Here is a 13286-nt window from a genome sequence, read left to right as displayed (position 1 = left end):
GTTTAGAATTATTTCTCAGTACTTATTCACTGTTACAATGCTGTACCATTACTTTCACCATTCTACTACAGCCAGATCTGAAGGCCTTTGCCGCATTCTGGCCACGCTGTGTGGCGCGGATCGCGTGGACGGGTTTCATGTTCTCTGCACGTAATAAGCTCGGTTATTAAAGTGTACACTGAACGATAAATTCGTCAAAGATATTATATTTCAATAAATAAATTGGTGACAATACCGAAAATTTCATCAAAATTCACGCACCATGAGCTTTGTTATGGGCGATCAATGTTAGCATTTTTACCGGTGCGTCGATGCTCATTTGTCTGTCAGGAACTCCGCGTCATTTATGGGCGTCAAATCTGTGACGTCACAAGTGTGACCCAAACATAACCCTAAGGAATAATGGCGTCGCCAACTCATAGTGCTGAAAGTTCGTCAACTCCAAGTGATGCGTCGTTGCAGAGCCGTGATTGCGAGCTTGAGTTGAATTACGAGTCTTCTGACTTCGATGTCGAGGGTTCATCGGTTGACGGAGGTATACGGCCCTACCAATTTGAGCCCGAATTTAACGACGACAGTCACAGTGATTCTGCTGAAGAAAACGATGTCGGTGATGCTTTGGGCGATCGCCTGAATACTACCGAGTGGTAAGTGGTCGAATCAGCTGGTTTTGATAACATTAACTTTCGGAGTTCCGCATATTTTGAATAATTATTAACCTGTATTTCGGAGTAGTTTAAGTCCCAGAACGAAATGTTCTGATTACGTTCAATCACAGAACTCAGACATGCATAGCCCACTAAGTTTAATTTCATTTTCTGTATCTGTTGACATTATATTTGCAAGTCAGTACAATACGATCGGTGACACAACAGCTACCATTTAAGCTTCATATTATTGCCCTAGTAGTTAATTACAATTTATGATTAAATTGTATGCATAGGAGCTTATATTTGTGATGCATGTAATCACAGTCCCTCTATCCCCAACTGTGATGTAATTATAAATTATAAAGTCGAATTTAAGCAAGACATTTACTAATTAGCCAAATTGAAATTATCTTGTATATTGGACATCCAGCATTATATTAGACAGATCATGACAACCACAACACATACAATTAAATTGTAAGGGGCCAGAATGTTAGTATTTGGGAGGAGGCTTAAAAAACTTATTCCCAATAAGTTGCTGTGATGTTTTTGTTTTTTTATTTGAGACTTGGGGTGGGGTGGTGCTATATCGTAGAGGTAATGCCTAATGAATATTAAGGTGAAGACCGTATTTTCAAGTGTCAGGAATAAATGATTTTGAAAATATGCAAAAAAATATCAATCTTAAGATTTTGACAATTTACCTTTGATAGTTCTGATATGGTAATAATTTGTTCTCACAAATAATTATACTGTATTTAGGAGGTAAATAACAAGATAGTAAATTTCATTTTTGCTGAGATACCTGCTTCAAGTATATGTTGTTTATATAATTCAGGTGTCAGTGTAACAGATGCCATGTCATGCCCTCTGCTGAGGAATGTAGATGCTGTTATGAAATAATGCAGGTGAAAGCTGTCTGTGATGAAGTTCCAAATACAGCATGCATCGCAGAACATCCTGGATTTAAGCCAGTGTGTCTGGACAAGTATGTTTTGCTAACAGCTTATCATGTATATAGACAGTACCATGGAACTATTCCAGAATCCTCTGAGTAAGTATTAAAAGTCGCACATACTGGTCTGGTATGAACACAATTTTATTAGGACAAAATATATCATGGTTTTTGTTACACTGAAAATGTATTATGGTAGATGTGCATAAATGTTAATGAATGTCAGACCAATTACAATTATGTTTTGCTAGAAATTTCTGAACTTTGTGAACTGAAAATGGTTGACACATAAATATGTACAACCAGAACCTCAGTATTTTGTTGAGGGCCATACCAACTACATTACATTTGTAATTGTGTACTAACAGTATTCTCTCATGTCCAATAGAAGTATAGGCATTTTATTAGGTTGGAATAAACTGTGTGCAGTAGACAGAATTTGTACATTCAATTTATTTTCCTTGCAGGAGATACAGGTATGTTGCCTACAGGCAACTTGTCCGATGGTGCTGGGGATATTTAGGCAAAGATGTCCACTCCCATCATGTGCAGTTCATCTTATCAGAGAAACATATCCTTCACAGAATGGAGTTTATCAGGGATTTAATTATGTTGATTAAAAAACCTCGACTGAAAGTCAGAAACTGCCACTTCTTTATTCGGTCTTTTGAACTCACTGCAGAGTGCAGGAGGTACTTTGTTCAACACATCACCTTTTGCCTGTGACATGGTACATTTTACCACTCTTGCAGTGACATTAGTTGTCACATTTTGTACATAATCTGTAATAAAGAATATTTTATTTTTTTAATTATTGTTATTGTTTTATTTGTTGAAAAACTGAGCTGTGGTTGTGATTTTAAGTAGCTTCAGTCATGCAAATATATAAAGCTGCTAGTGTACATGCATGTAGAACATTTTATACCAGTACTTACTGAAGGTAGGTTCTGTCTTTACTTGACGCACTGTGTAACTGCCTTTTTTAAATTTTGGATAAGTTATTTTATAGCAAGGATTTCCCTGCTTAGTAACAGCAGCATGTCGCCCACCATTTTCATTATAATGCATTGCTGCCAAGACAAGCCTATAAATAAAACAACCATGCATTATGATATACTGTATTTTACCACTAAGGACTTAATAGAATTACAAATTCTGAGTGTTAGAATACTTGTTACATACTACATCAATTGTGATTGCTAACTTTTGAAGTTAGAAGGCTCTATCATAGGGATAAGACCTGTCAGTAAATAATTAAAGTCAAAGACAGTAATGAGAACTTGTGTATTACACAGGTCTCCAAACCTGTTGATTTGTAAACAATATGTTGTTCTCTGTTTGATTGTAGAATTTAATGTGATAAAACTTATGATATTTGTACTAATTTAATCTACTAATTTGTTAGTCAGAACTACCAGGGCCAATGTTTTTTCAAAAATGTTGAATTTCAGGTCGTCATTTCAATGTTAATATATTTTGCTGCTATTAGACAACTGTACCAGTTGGAAGGTAGTTTTTTGGGGGGTACACATTGTGAAATAATACAATGACAAGTTTCTTTTATGGTGCCAATCTTTATCAACATCACTCCAGCCTACGTTTCCAACTCACAGTATATTACAACAAAGCTCTTTTGACCGCAAAGTTACTTGTTTATTTTCAATGTTGATTAATACAAGTACGCAGTTACCTGCACATCATTCCATTGTATGAGAACCCATGCATCTTTGGGGCAAACTGATTCACCACAGAATGGTATCCTTCCAGTTCTGAAGTCTGTTGTATTGTTGACAACTTAGGTATATCTTTCTTCATTTGTCGAGAATTGAGGAGCGTTATCAATTTCTCTAAGGGTTTAGTTCCTGGAAATATATATATAATATTTAGGCATTATAATAACAGCATACATATACCATCCTAGTCAAAGTGTGTTAAAATGTGAATAAGAGAGAAATACCTGGTTTTAACCATCGCTTTCTTCTCTCTTGTCTTGTTAAATCGTCATGTTCACATCTGGGAAAGAAAGTTCCATGCCCCTCATGAATATTTTGGATGTGGTTTCCAACAGATGTCCATTTGTCCATCATCAAATCACCATTTCCATCAGGTGTTGAGGCAGCAGTCCAATAAAGATGATTGGTGACACTTTTGATCCAGTCTTGTAATATACCACACTCTTTCTCTTTAGAAAGAGCTAGCATTTTTTTCTGTAGACCTTAAGGAATAAATCCTATCATTAGTATTCTGTGTTTTCAGTCATGATTATAGTTGAACTGTTGCAAGGTAATTTGCTGGTCATGTTATAAAATTGCACTTAAATTGCTCTGAATATTGAATATTATCAATATCACTGATGCTGTATTTGACTAAAATAAATTGAAAATATCCTACAAGGATTAACAATTTCATCTAAAATAATCTGTTCTACCCTAGTACCCATCAATTTTTGATATCAATAGACCACGGATAAAAGTGGATCATTTGCATACCAATAGAACAATGGAAAAATGTTTAAGCATGATAAAACAGCTGCTCTCAAAGATTGTGGGGAGAGAAAACTGCTTACCTTTAGCAACATGCCACACATCCACACAGTGTTGAGTATCTGTCATGTTCTCTCTGACCCATTTAATTATTTGAACATGACGGTCTGTGACTATTTTGTAGATATTAATACCTTGACCCTGTAAAAATGCCACACTCCTTGCCAAACCTTCCTTCTCCATGTGGCAGCTACTTTTCACCTCGTTACTCTGAATATAAACAATAGATTCAATTTAATTATAAATTGTTACTAGATTGGTGTTTACATAAAACGAGGTACTTGGTAAGTAAAATGTATAAATACCTGCACAAGCTGTATGTCAATCATAGTACCATTATCAAGGTCCATGACTGAATATGAGCCAAATTTAGCACTATGGCCAGGGGTGTCACACCTCCCATCTCCACCTATGCAAAGTGACCTTCCATTTTGAAGTGCATCATCAATGTACTTTCCACGCATGTTTCCCCATACTTCCATTACTGCTGGTTGGAGGTAGTACCTTTGATGTTTCATGAAAGTATCCGTTGAAATACTTGGCATATTCATAAACTGTAGGACACGTAAAGTTTTTGATGCTAATGCCCCAGCTAACAAAATTCCACAAGAAAGTCTAAGATTTCCACTTGGAATGGAACCTATCATGGATTGGCTGTTCCATTTTGTGCTTAGTCCACAAAAAACACAATTCTGCTCCACTCTTACCATTGTGCCACATATGTGTGTGATTTCACCTAATGTAGGTGAAGAGCATCTGGTACATGTGTGGAATAAATTCATGAGTTGAGCTTCCCCAACAACAAACAATCTATTTTTCTGCATACACCTATAATTAAGAGAAATAAACTAAACTATATTTATTGTATAACATATTTTATTTTACCATAAACCGTGTGATCTGAAGCTACTCAATGCTCACCATGTTTACCTACTTTGATTCACAAATTTTCCCATTTATATTTTATAATTTTATTAAAACTTACCAATCATCAGCACTCGAATATGAAGCTTGTGATTCACATTCTGACTGTTCATACGTTTCATCAGAATCAGTTGTTGCATTGGACTCTGAACTTGACCAAGTTGTGTCAAGTTCATTGTCTGGGGGTGGTTCTTGTACTTGTATTGTTTGGTTTGGTTTCAGGAGATCACATTGTACTTGAACGCTTCTTCTTTCTGGAGGATGCAACATTTCTGTCTGGCAAACTGTAATGCAAATAACACAGTCAAGTTCAAATACAATACCAAATGTAATTGTCCCATCTGAAAACCTGGCAGTGTGATGGAGAACTTTTTTTAAAAAAAATCTGAGGGTAAGAGAAAAAAAATATATTCATTGTCAAGATACGAGAAAAAAATATTTTCAACATAAAATATTCTCCTAGCCTCCCCACATACAATACATACCTTTATTTGATCCAAAGGGCCTTACTTGTACACGCACACTTCTCTTATTAGGCTGCTTGTAAGATATTTGAGTACCATATGTTCTAACAGTCTTAGCCTTGGTTAAAGTCTTAAATGTGAAACAAAATTTAGGAAGTGATTATTTATTTATTTATAAACACACTAATATAAACACACCAAGACGCTGTTTATAGAATACATTTATGTACATACATGTTTTTCATGCAAGTTTCTCGCAAATGTTCAGTACCTGAATAGAGCTGTCGGTAAGAGAATCAGTGTCCTGTACTTGGTGGCTTGTGTCCTCGTCATGGGTGTCCTCCGAATACTGCAGAGTTACCTGTATCAAACAATGATTACAAATAATAATGTATGAACAAAACAGACAAGTGAACGTACGTAATAGCATTACCGCCATAGACAGTCGTTATGTGTAAACATAAACATACTCGCGGTAAATTCAGTGCGCGGCACATAGTCGAACATGAACGAATACAAATACCTACCTTAGCATTTTCTCTTTTAAGAAAAGCAATCCTTGGCCTTTTAGGTGTTGACACAGCCGGATACGCTGGACTTGTATCAGTCTTGTTACTAATACTCTCCGCCAGGACACCGGTATGAATTGTTGGCACGGCATCTTTGTGCAAAGTTTTTCTTCCGGGAACTTGTCCCATCGCACGCATAAACTTGTATTTTGCCGGGTAGCACTCGTCTGTGAAATGGACTGAGCAAAGCACGGAATGCTTCGTAGGACCATGCCATTTAGCTCTCTTCACCCGAACAAACTTCGTCCAAAGTTTGCTCAAAGACGGTCTGTCGAGGGGGAATGCGTGAAGCGAAACACCGTCAAGGTTCGTGTTCTAGCACCCGAAAGCAACGCAGCGTTTACCTCGTCTGTCACAACGACTTGACATTACTAGTTTAAATACGAAGCTCAAATGAATAAAAAAAAATCCCAAACGCAACAGTTCGCGTCTTTGGTTGCAATATCACTAAAATAAAACCGTAGAACATACACGAAAATCAACAATAACACAGCTGATCACGAACGACATTTACATACGGTTTACATATCAATGGCGGCAAACTGAACAGGGCGGTCACACTTATGACGTCACATCCAAGAGGTCATGTAAACGAGGTCAAACGGGGGGAGCTTACGTGCGATTTTAACAGAATCCGCTATATTTCGTAAATGAGTCATCGGATTTTAAAACAAATTTCTGGTGTTTGATATTTAAATACAAGATAGCAGAAAATGAAATAAAATCTAGCGTTCAGTGTACACTTTAAGCATCCTTTTTTGGGGATGCCAGGTGGCCGAGGGGAAGACGTGTAGTGGCGTGAAGCTAGGTGATTGGGTGCCGTACGCGAGCGCCGGTTCGAGTCACGCACGCAGTACGTGTTTACTATAATTAGACATAGTCTTTACCTTGCCGTTTATTCGGTGTTATTTGCTTACTTTACTTCCTATGTCGACAGCAACTATGAGTTTAGAATTATTTCTCAGTACTTATTCACTGTTACAATGCTGTACCATTACTTTCACCATCCTACTACAGCCAGATCTGAAGGCCTTTGCCGCATTCTGGCCACGCTGTGTGGCGCGGATCGCGTGGACGGGTTTCATGTTCTCTGCACGTAATAAGCTCGGTTATTAAGCATCCTTTTTTGGGGATGCCAGGTGGCCGAGGGGAAGACGTGTAGTGGCGTGAAGCTAGGCGATTGGGTGCCGTACGCGAGCGCCGGTTCGAGTCACGCACGCAGTACGTGTTTACTATAATTAGACATAGTCTTTACCTTGCCGTTTATTCGGTGTTATTTGCTTACTTTACTTCCTATGTCGACAGCAACTATGAGTTTAGAATTATTTCTCAGTACTTATTCACTGTTACAATGCTGTACCATTACTTTCACCATCCTACTACAGCCAGATCTGAAGGCCTTTGCCGCATTCTGGCCACGCTGTGTGGCGCGGATCGCGTGAACGGGTTTCATGTTCTCTGCACGTAATAAGCTCGGTTATTAAGCATCCTTTTTGGGGATGCCCGGTGGCCGAGGGGAAGACGTGTAGTGGCGTGAAGCTAGGCGATTGGGTGCCGTACGCGAGCGCCGGTTCGAGTCACGCACGCAGTACGTGTTTACTATAATTAGACATATTCTTTACCTTGCACGTGTTTACTATAATTAGACATAGTCTTTACCTTGCCGTTTATTCGGTGTTATTTGCTTACTTTACTTCCTATGTCGACAGCAACTATGAGTTTAGAATTATGTCTCAGTACTTATTCACTGTTACAATGCTGTACCATTACTTTCACCATTCTACTACAGCCAGATCTGAAGGCCTTTGCCGCATTCTGGCCACGCTGTGTGGCGCGGATCGCGTGGACGGGTTTCATGTTCTCTGCACGTAATAAGCTCGGTTATTAAGCATCCTTTTTTGGGGATGCCAGGTGGCCGAGGGGAAGACGTGTAGTGGCGTGAAGCTAGGCGATTGGGTGCCGTACGCGAGCGCCGGTTCGAGTCACGCATGCAGTACGTGTTTACTATAATTAGACATAGTCTTTACCTTGCCGTTTATTCGGTGTTATTTGCTTACTTTACTTCCTATGTCGACAGCAACTATGAGTTTAGAATTATTTCTCAGTACTTATTCACTGTTACAATGCTGTACCATTACTTTCACCATCCTACTACAGCCAGATCTGAAGGCCTTTGCCGCATTCTGGCCACGCTGTGTGGCGCGGATCGCGTGAACGGGTTTCGTGTTCTCTGCACGTAATAAGCTCGGTTATTAAGCATCCTTTTTGGGGATGCCCGGTGGCCGAGGGGAAGACGTGTAGTGGCGTGAAGCTAGGCGATTGGGTGCCGTACGCGAGCGCCGGTTCGAGTCACGCACGCAGTACGTGTTTACTATAATTAGACATAGTCTTTACGTTGCCGTTTATTCGGTGTTATTTGCTTACTTTACTTCCTATGTCGACAGCAACTATGAGTTTAGAATTATTTCTCAGTACTTATTCACTGTTACAATGCTGTACCATTACTTTCACCATTGTACTACAGCCAGATCTGAAGGCCTTTGCCGCATTCTGGCCACGCTGTGTGGCGCGGATCGCGTGGACGGGTTTCATGTTCTCTGCACGTAATAAGCTCGGTTATTAAGCATCCTTTTTTGGGGATGCCAGGTGGCCGAGGGGAAGACGTGTAGTGGCGTGAAGCTAGGCGATTGGGTGCCGTACGCGAGCGCCGGTTTGAGTCACGCACGCAGTACGTGTTTACTATAATTAGACATATTCTTTACCTTGCACGTGCTTACTATAATTAGACATAGTCTTTACCTTGCCGTTTATTCGGTGTTATTTGCTTACTTTACTTCCTATGTCGACAGCAACTATGAGTTTAGAATTATTTCTCAGTACTTATTCACTGTTACAATGCTGTACCATTACTTTCACCATTCTACTACAGCCAGATCTGAAGGCCTTTGCCGCATTCTGGCCACGCTGTGTGGCGCGGATCGCGTGGACGGGTTTCATGTTCTCTGCACGTAATAAGCTCGGTTATTAAGCATCCTTTTTTGGGGATGCCAGGTGGCCGAGGGGAAGACGTGTAGTGGCGTGAAGCTAGGCGATTGGGTGCCGTACGTGAGCGCCGGTTCGAGTCACGCACGCAGTACGTGTTTACTATAATTAGACATAGTCTTTACCTTGCCGTTTATTCGGTGTTATTTGCTTACTTTACTTCCTATGTCGACAGCAACTATGAGTTTAGAATTATTTCTCAGTACTTATTCACTGTTACAATGCTGTACCATTACTTTCACCATTCTACTACAGCCAGATCTGAAGGCCTTTGCCGCATTCTGGCCACGCTGTGTGGCGCGGATCGCGTGGACGGGTTTCATGTTCTCTGCACGTAATAAGCTCGGTTATTAAGCATCCTTTTTTGGGGATGCCCGGTGGCCGAGGGGAAGACGTGTAGTGGCGTGAAGCTAGGCGATTAGGTGCCGTACGCGAGCGCCGGTTCGAGTCACGCACGCAGAACGTGTTTACTATAATTAGACATAGTCTTTACCTTGCCGTTTATTCGGTGTTATTTGCTTACTTTACTTCCTATGTCGACCACAACTATGAGTTTAGAATTATTTCTCAGTACTTATTCACTGTTACAATGCTGTACCATTACTTTCACCATCCTACTACAGCCAGATCTGAAGGCCTTTGCCGCATTCTGGCCACGCTGTGTGGCGCGGATCGCGTGAACGGGTTTCATGTTCTCTGCACGTAATAAGCTCGGTTATTAAGCATCCTTTTTTGGTGATGCCAGGTGGCCGAGGGGAAGACGTGTAGTGGCGTGAAGCTAGGCGATTGGGTGCCGTACGCGAGCGCCGGTTCGAGTCACGCACGCAGTACGTGTTTACTATAATTAGACATAGTCTTTACCTTGCCGTTTCTTCGGTGTTATTTGCTTACTTTACTTCCTATGTCGACAGCAACTATGAGTTTAGAATTATTTCTCAGTACTTATTCACTGTTACAATGCTGTACCATTACTTTCACCATCCTACTACAGCCAGATCTGAAGGCCTTTGCCGCATTCTGGCCACGCTGTGTGGCGCGGATCGCGTGGACGGGTTTCATGTTCTCTGCACGTAATAAGCTCGGTTATTAAGCATCCTTTTTTGGGGATGCCAGGTGGCCGAGGGGAAGACGTGTAGTGGCGTGAAGCTAGGCGATTGGGTGCCGTACGCGAGCGCCGGTTCGAGTCACGCACGCAGTACGTGTTTACTATAATTAGACATAGTCTTTACCTTGCCGTTTATTCGGTGTTATTTGCTTACTTTACTTCCTATGTCGACAGCAACTATGAGTTTAGAATTATTTCTCAGTACTTATTCACTGTTACAATGCTGTACCATTACTTTCACCATCCTACTACAGCCAGATCTGAAGGCCTTTGCCGCATTCTGGCCACGCTGTGTGGCGCGGATCGCGTGAACGGGTTTCATGTTCTCTGCACGTAATAAGCTCGGTTATTAAGCATCCTTTTTGGGGATGCCCGGTGGCCGAGGGGAAGACGTGTAGTGGCGTGAAGCTAGGCGATTGGGTGCCGTACGCGAGCGCCGGTTCGAGTCACGCACGCAGTACGTGTTTACTATAATTAGACATATTCTTTACCTTGCACGTGTTTACTATAATTAGACATAGTCTTTACCTTGCCGTTTATTCGGTGTTATTTGCTTACTTTACTTCCTATGTCGACAGCAACTATGAGTTTAGAATTATTTCTCAGTACTTATTCACTGTTACAATGCTGTACCATTACTTTCACCATTCTACTACAGCCAGATCTGAAGGCCTTTGCCGCATTCTGGCCACGCTGTGTGGCGCGGATCGCGTGGACGGGTTTCATGTTCTCTGCACGTAATAAGCTCGGTTATTAAGCATCCTTTTTTGGGGATGCCAGGTGGCCGAGGGGAAGACGTGTAGTGGCGTGAAGCTAGGCGATTGGGTGCCGTACGCGAGCGCCGGTTCGAGTCACGCACGCAGCACGTGTTTACTATAATTAGACATAGTCTTTACCTTGCCGTTTATTCGGTGTTATTTGCTTACTTTACTTCCTATGTCGACAGCAACTATGAGTTTAGAATTATTTCTCAGTACTTATTCACTGTTACAATGCTGTACCATTACTTTCACCATTCTACTACAGCCAGATCTGAAGGCCTTTGCCGCATTCTGGCCACGCTGTGTGGCGCGGATCGCGTGGACGGGTTTCATGTTCTCTGCACGTAATAAGCTCGGTTATTAAGCATCCTTTTTTGGGGATGCCAGGTGGCCGAGGGGAAGACGTGTAGTGGCGTGAAGCTAGGCGATTGGGTGCCGTACGCGAGCGCCGGTTCGAGTCACGCACGCAGTACGTGTTTACTATAATTAGACATAGTCTTTACCTTGCCGTTTATTCGGTGTTATTTGCTTACTTTACTTCCTATGTCGACAGCAACTATGAGTTTAGAATTATTTCTCAGTACTTATTCACTGTTACAATGCTGTACCATTACTTTCACCATCCTACTACAGCCAGATCTGAAGGCCTTTGCCGCATTCTGGCCACGCTGTGTGGCGCGGATCGCGTGGACGGGTTTCATGTTCTCTGCACGTAATAAGCTCGGTTATTAAGCATCCTTTTTTGGGGATGCCAGGTGGCCGAGGGGAAGACGTGTAGTGGCGTGAAGCTAGGCGATTGGGTGCCGTACGCGAGCGCCGGTTCGAGTCACGCACGCAGTACGTGTTTACTATAATTAGACATAGTCTTTACCTTGCCGTTTATTCGGTGTTATTTGCTTACTTTACTTCCTATGTCGACAGCAACTATGAGTTTAGAATTATTTCTCAGTACTTATTCACTGTTACAATGCTGTACCATTACTTTCACCATCCTACTACAGCCAGATCTGAAGGCCTTTGCCGCATTCTGGCCACGCTGTGTGGCGCGGATCGCGTGAACGGGTTTCATGTTCTCTGCACGTAATAAGCTCGGTTATTAAGCATCCTTTTTGGGGATGCCCGGTGGCCGAGGGGAAGACGTGTAGTGGCGTGAAGCTAGGCGATTGGGTGCCGTACGCGAGCGCCGGTTCGAGTCACGCACGCAGTACGTGTTTACTATAATTAGACATATTCTTTACCTTGCACGTGTTTACTATAATTAGACATAGTCTTTACCTTGCCGTTTATTCGGTGTTATTTGCTTACTTTACTTCCTATGTCGACAGCAACTATGAGTTTAGAATTATTTCTCAGTACTTATTCACTGTTACAATGCTGTACCATTACTTTCACCATCCTACTACAGCCAGATCTGAAGGCCTTTGCCGCATTCTGGCCACGCTGTGTGGCGCGGATCGCGTGAACGGGTTTCATGTTCTCTGCACGTAATAAGCTCGGTTATTAAGCATCCTTTTTGGGGATGCCCGGTGGCCGAGGGGAAGACGTGTAGTGGCGTGAAGCTAGGCGATTGGGTGCCGTACGCGAGCGCCGGTTCGAGTCACGCACGCAGTACGTGTTTACTATAATTAGACATATTCTTTACCTTGCACGTGTTTACTATAATTAGACATAGTCTTTACCTTGCCGTTTATTCGGTGTTATTTGCTTACTTTACTTCCTATGTCGACAGCAACTATGAGTTTAGAATTATGTCTCAGTACTTATTCACTGTTACAATGCTGTACCATTACTTTCACCATTCTACTACAGCCAGATCTGAAGGCCTTTGCCGCATTCTGGCCACGCTGTGTGGCGCGGATCGCGTGGACGGGTTTCATGTTCTCTGCACGTAATAAGCTCGGTTATTAAGCATCCTTTTTTGGGGATGCCAGGTGGCCGAGGGGAAGACGTGTAGTGGCGTGAAGCTAGGCGATTGGGTGCCGTACGCGAGCGCCGGTTCGAGTCACGCATGCAGTACGTGTTTACTATAATTAGACATAGTCTTTACCTTGCCGTTTATTCGGTGTTATTTGCTTACTTTACTTCCTATGTCGACAGCAACTATGAGTTTAGAATTATTTCTCAGTACTTATTCACTGTTACAATGCTGTACCATTACTTTCACCATCCTACTACAGCCAGATCTGAAGGCCTTTGCCGCATTCTGGCCACGCTGTGTGGCGCGGATCGCGTGAACGGGTTTCGTGTTCTCTGCACGTAATAAGCTCGGTTAT

The 13286-nt window shown here is 41.8% G+C and overlaps 2 protein-coding genes across 2 annotated transcripts; one reads left to right on the top strand and one right to left on the bottom strand.

Moving 5' to 3' along the window:
• Positions 1–402: 402 nt before the first annotated feature.
• On the top strand, positions 403–2416 carry LOC146745833 (uncharacterized). The gene is made up of 3 exons (XM_085498771.1): positions 403–647; positions 1489–1704; positions 2073–2416. The coding sequence occupies exons 1-3, from the start codon at positions 403–405 to the stop codon at positions 2329–2331; spliced, it is 720 nt and encodes a 239-aa protein (XP_085354897.1). The 3' UTR covers positions 2332–2416.
• Positions 2417–2499: 83 nt separating this feature from the next.
• Positions 2500–5342, bottom strand: LOC146745832 (uncharacterized). Its single transcript, XM_085498770.1, has 6 exons — positions 5134–5342; positions 4454–4976; positions 4172–4358; positions 3563–3820; positions 3296–3467; positions 2500–2689 (listed from the first exon to the last, which is right to left on the bottom strand). The coding sequence occupies exons 1-6, from the start codon at positions 5340–5342 to the stop codon at positions 2500–2502; spliced, it is 1539 nt and encodes a 512-aa protein (XP_085354896.1).
• Between the last annotated feature and the right edge of the window lie 7944 nt (positions 5343–13286).

Source organism: Saccoglossus kowalevskii, chromosome 5, assembly GCF_978046115.1.
Source record: "Saccoglossus kowalevskii chromosome 5, keSacKowa6.1, whole genome shotgun sequence".
Taxonomy (NCBI): Eukaryota; Metazoa; Hemichordata; class Enteropneusta; family Harrimaniidae; genus Saccoglossus; species Saccoglossus kowalevskii.
This window is presented reverse-complemented; position numbering and strand designations above follow the sequence as displayed.

Bases quoted from the DNA above. Each gene is read 5' to 3' on its own strand.
- LOC146745832 (XM_085498770.1), bottom strand. From the start codon at position 5,342: ATGTTGCATCCTCCAGAAAGAAGAAGCGTTCAAGTACAATGTGATCTC. The intron at 4,359-4,453 runs GTATTTATACAT...GTTTATATTCAG, and splicing joins TTGACATACAGCTTGTGCAG to AGTAACGAGGTGAAAAGTAG. The intron at 2,690-3,295 runs GTAACTGCGTAC...TTTTATTTATAG, and splicing joins TACAATGGAATGATGTGCAG to GCTTGTCTTGGCAGCAATGC.
- LOC146745833 (XM_085498771.1), top strand. From the start codon at position 403: ATGGCGTCGCCAACTCATAGTGCTGAAAGTTCGTCAACTCCAAGTGAT. The intron at 648-1,488 runs GTAAGTGGTCGA...TATATAATTCAG, and splicing joins CGCCTGAATACTACCGAGTG to GTGTCAGTGTAACAGATGCC. The intron at 1,705-2,072 runs GTAAGTATTAAA...TTTTCCTTGCAG, and splicing joins ACTATTCCAGAATCCTCTGA to GAGATACAGGTATGTTGCCT.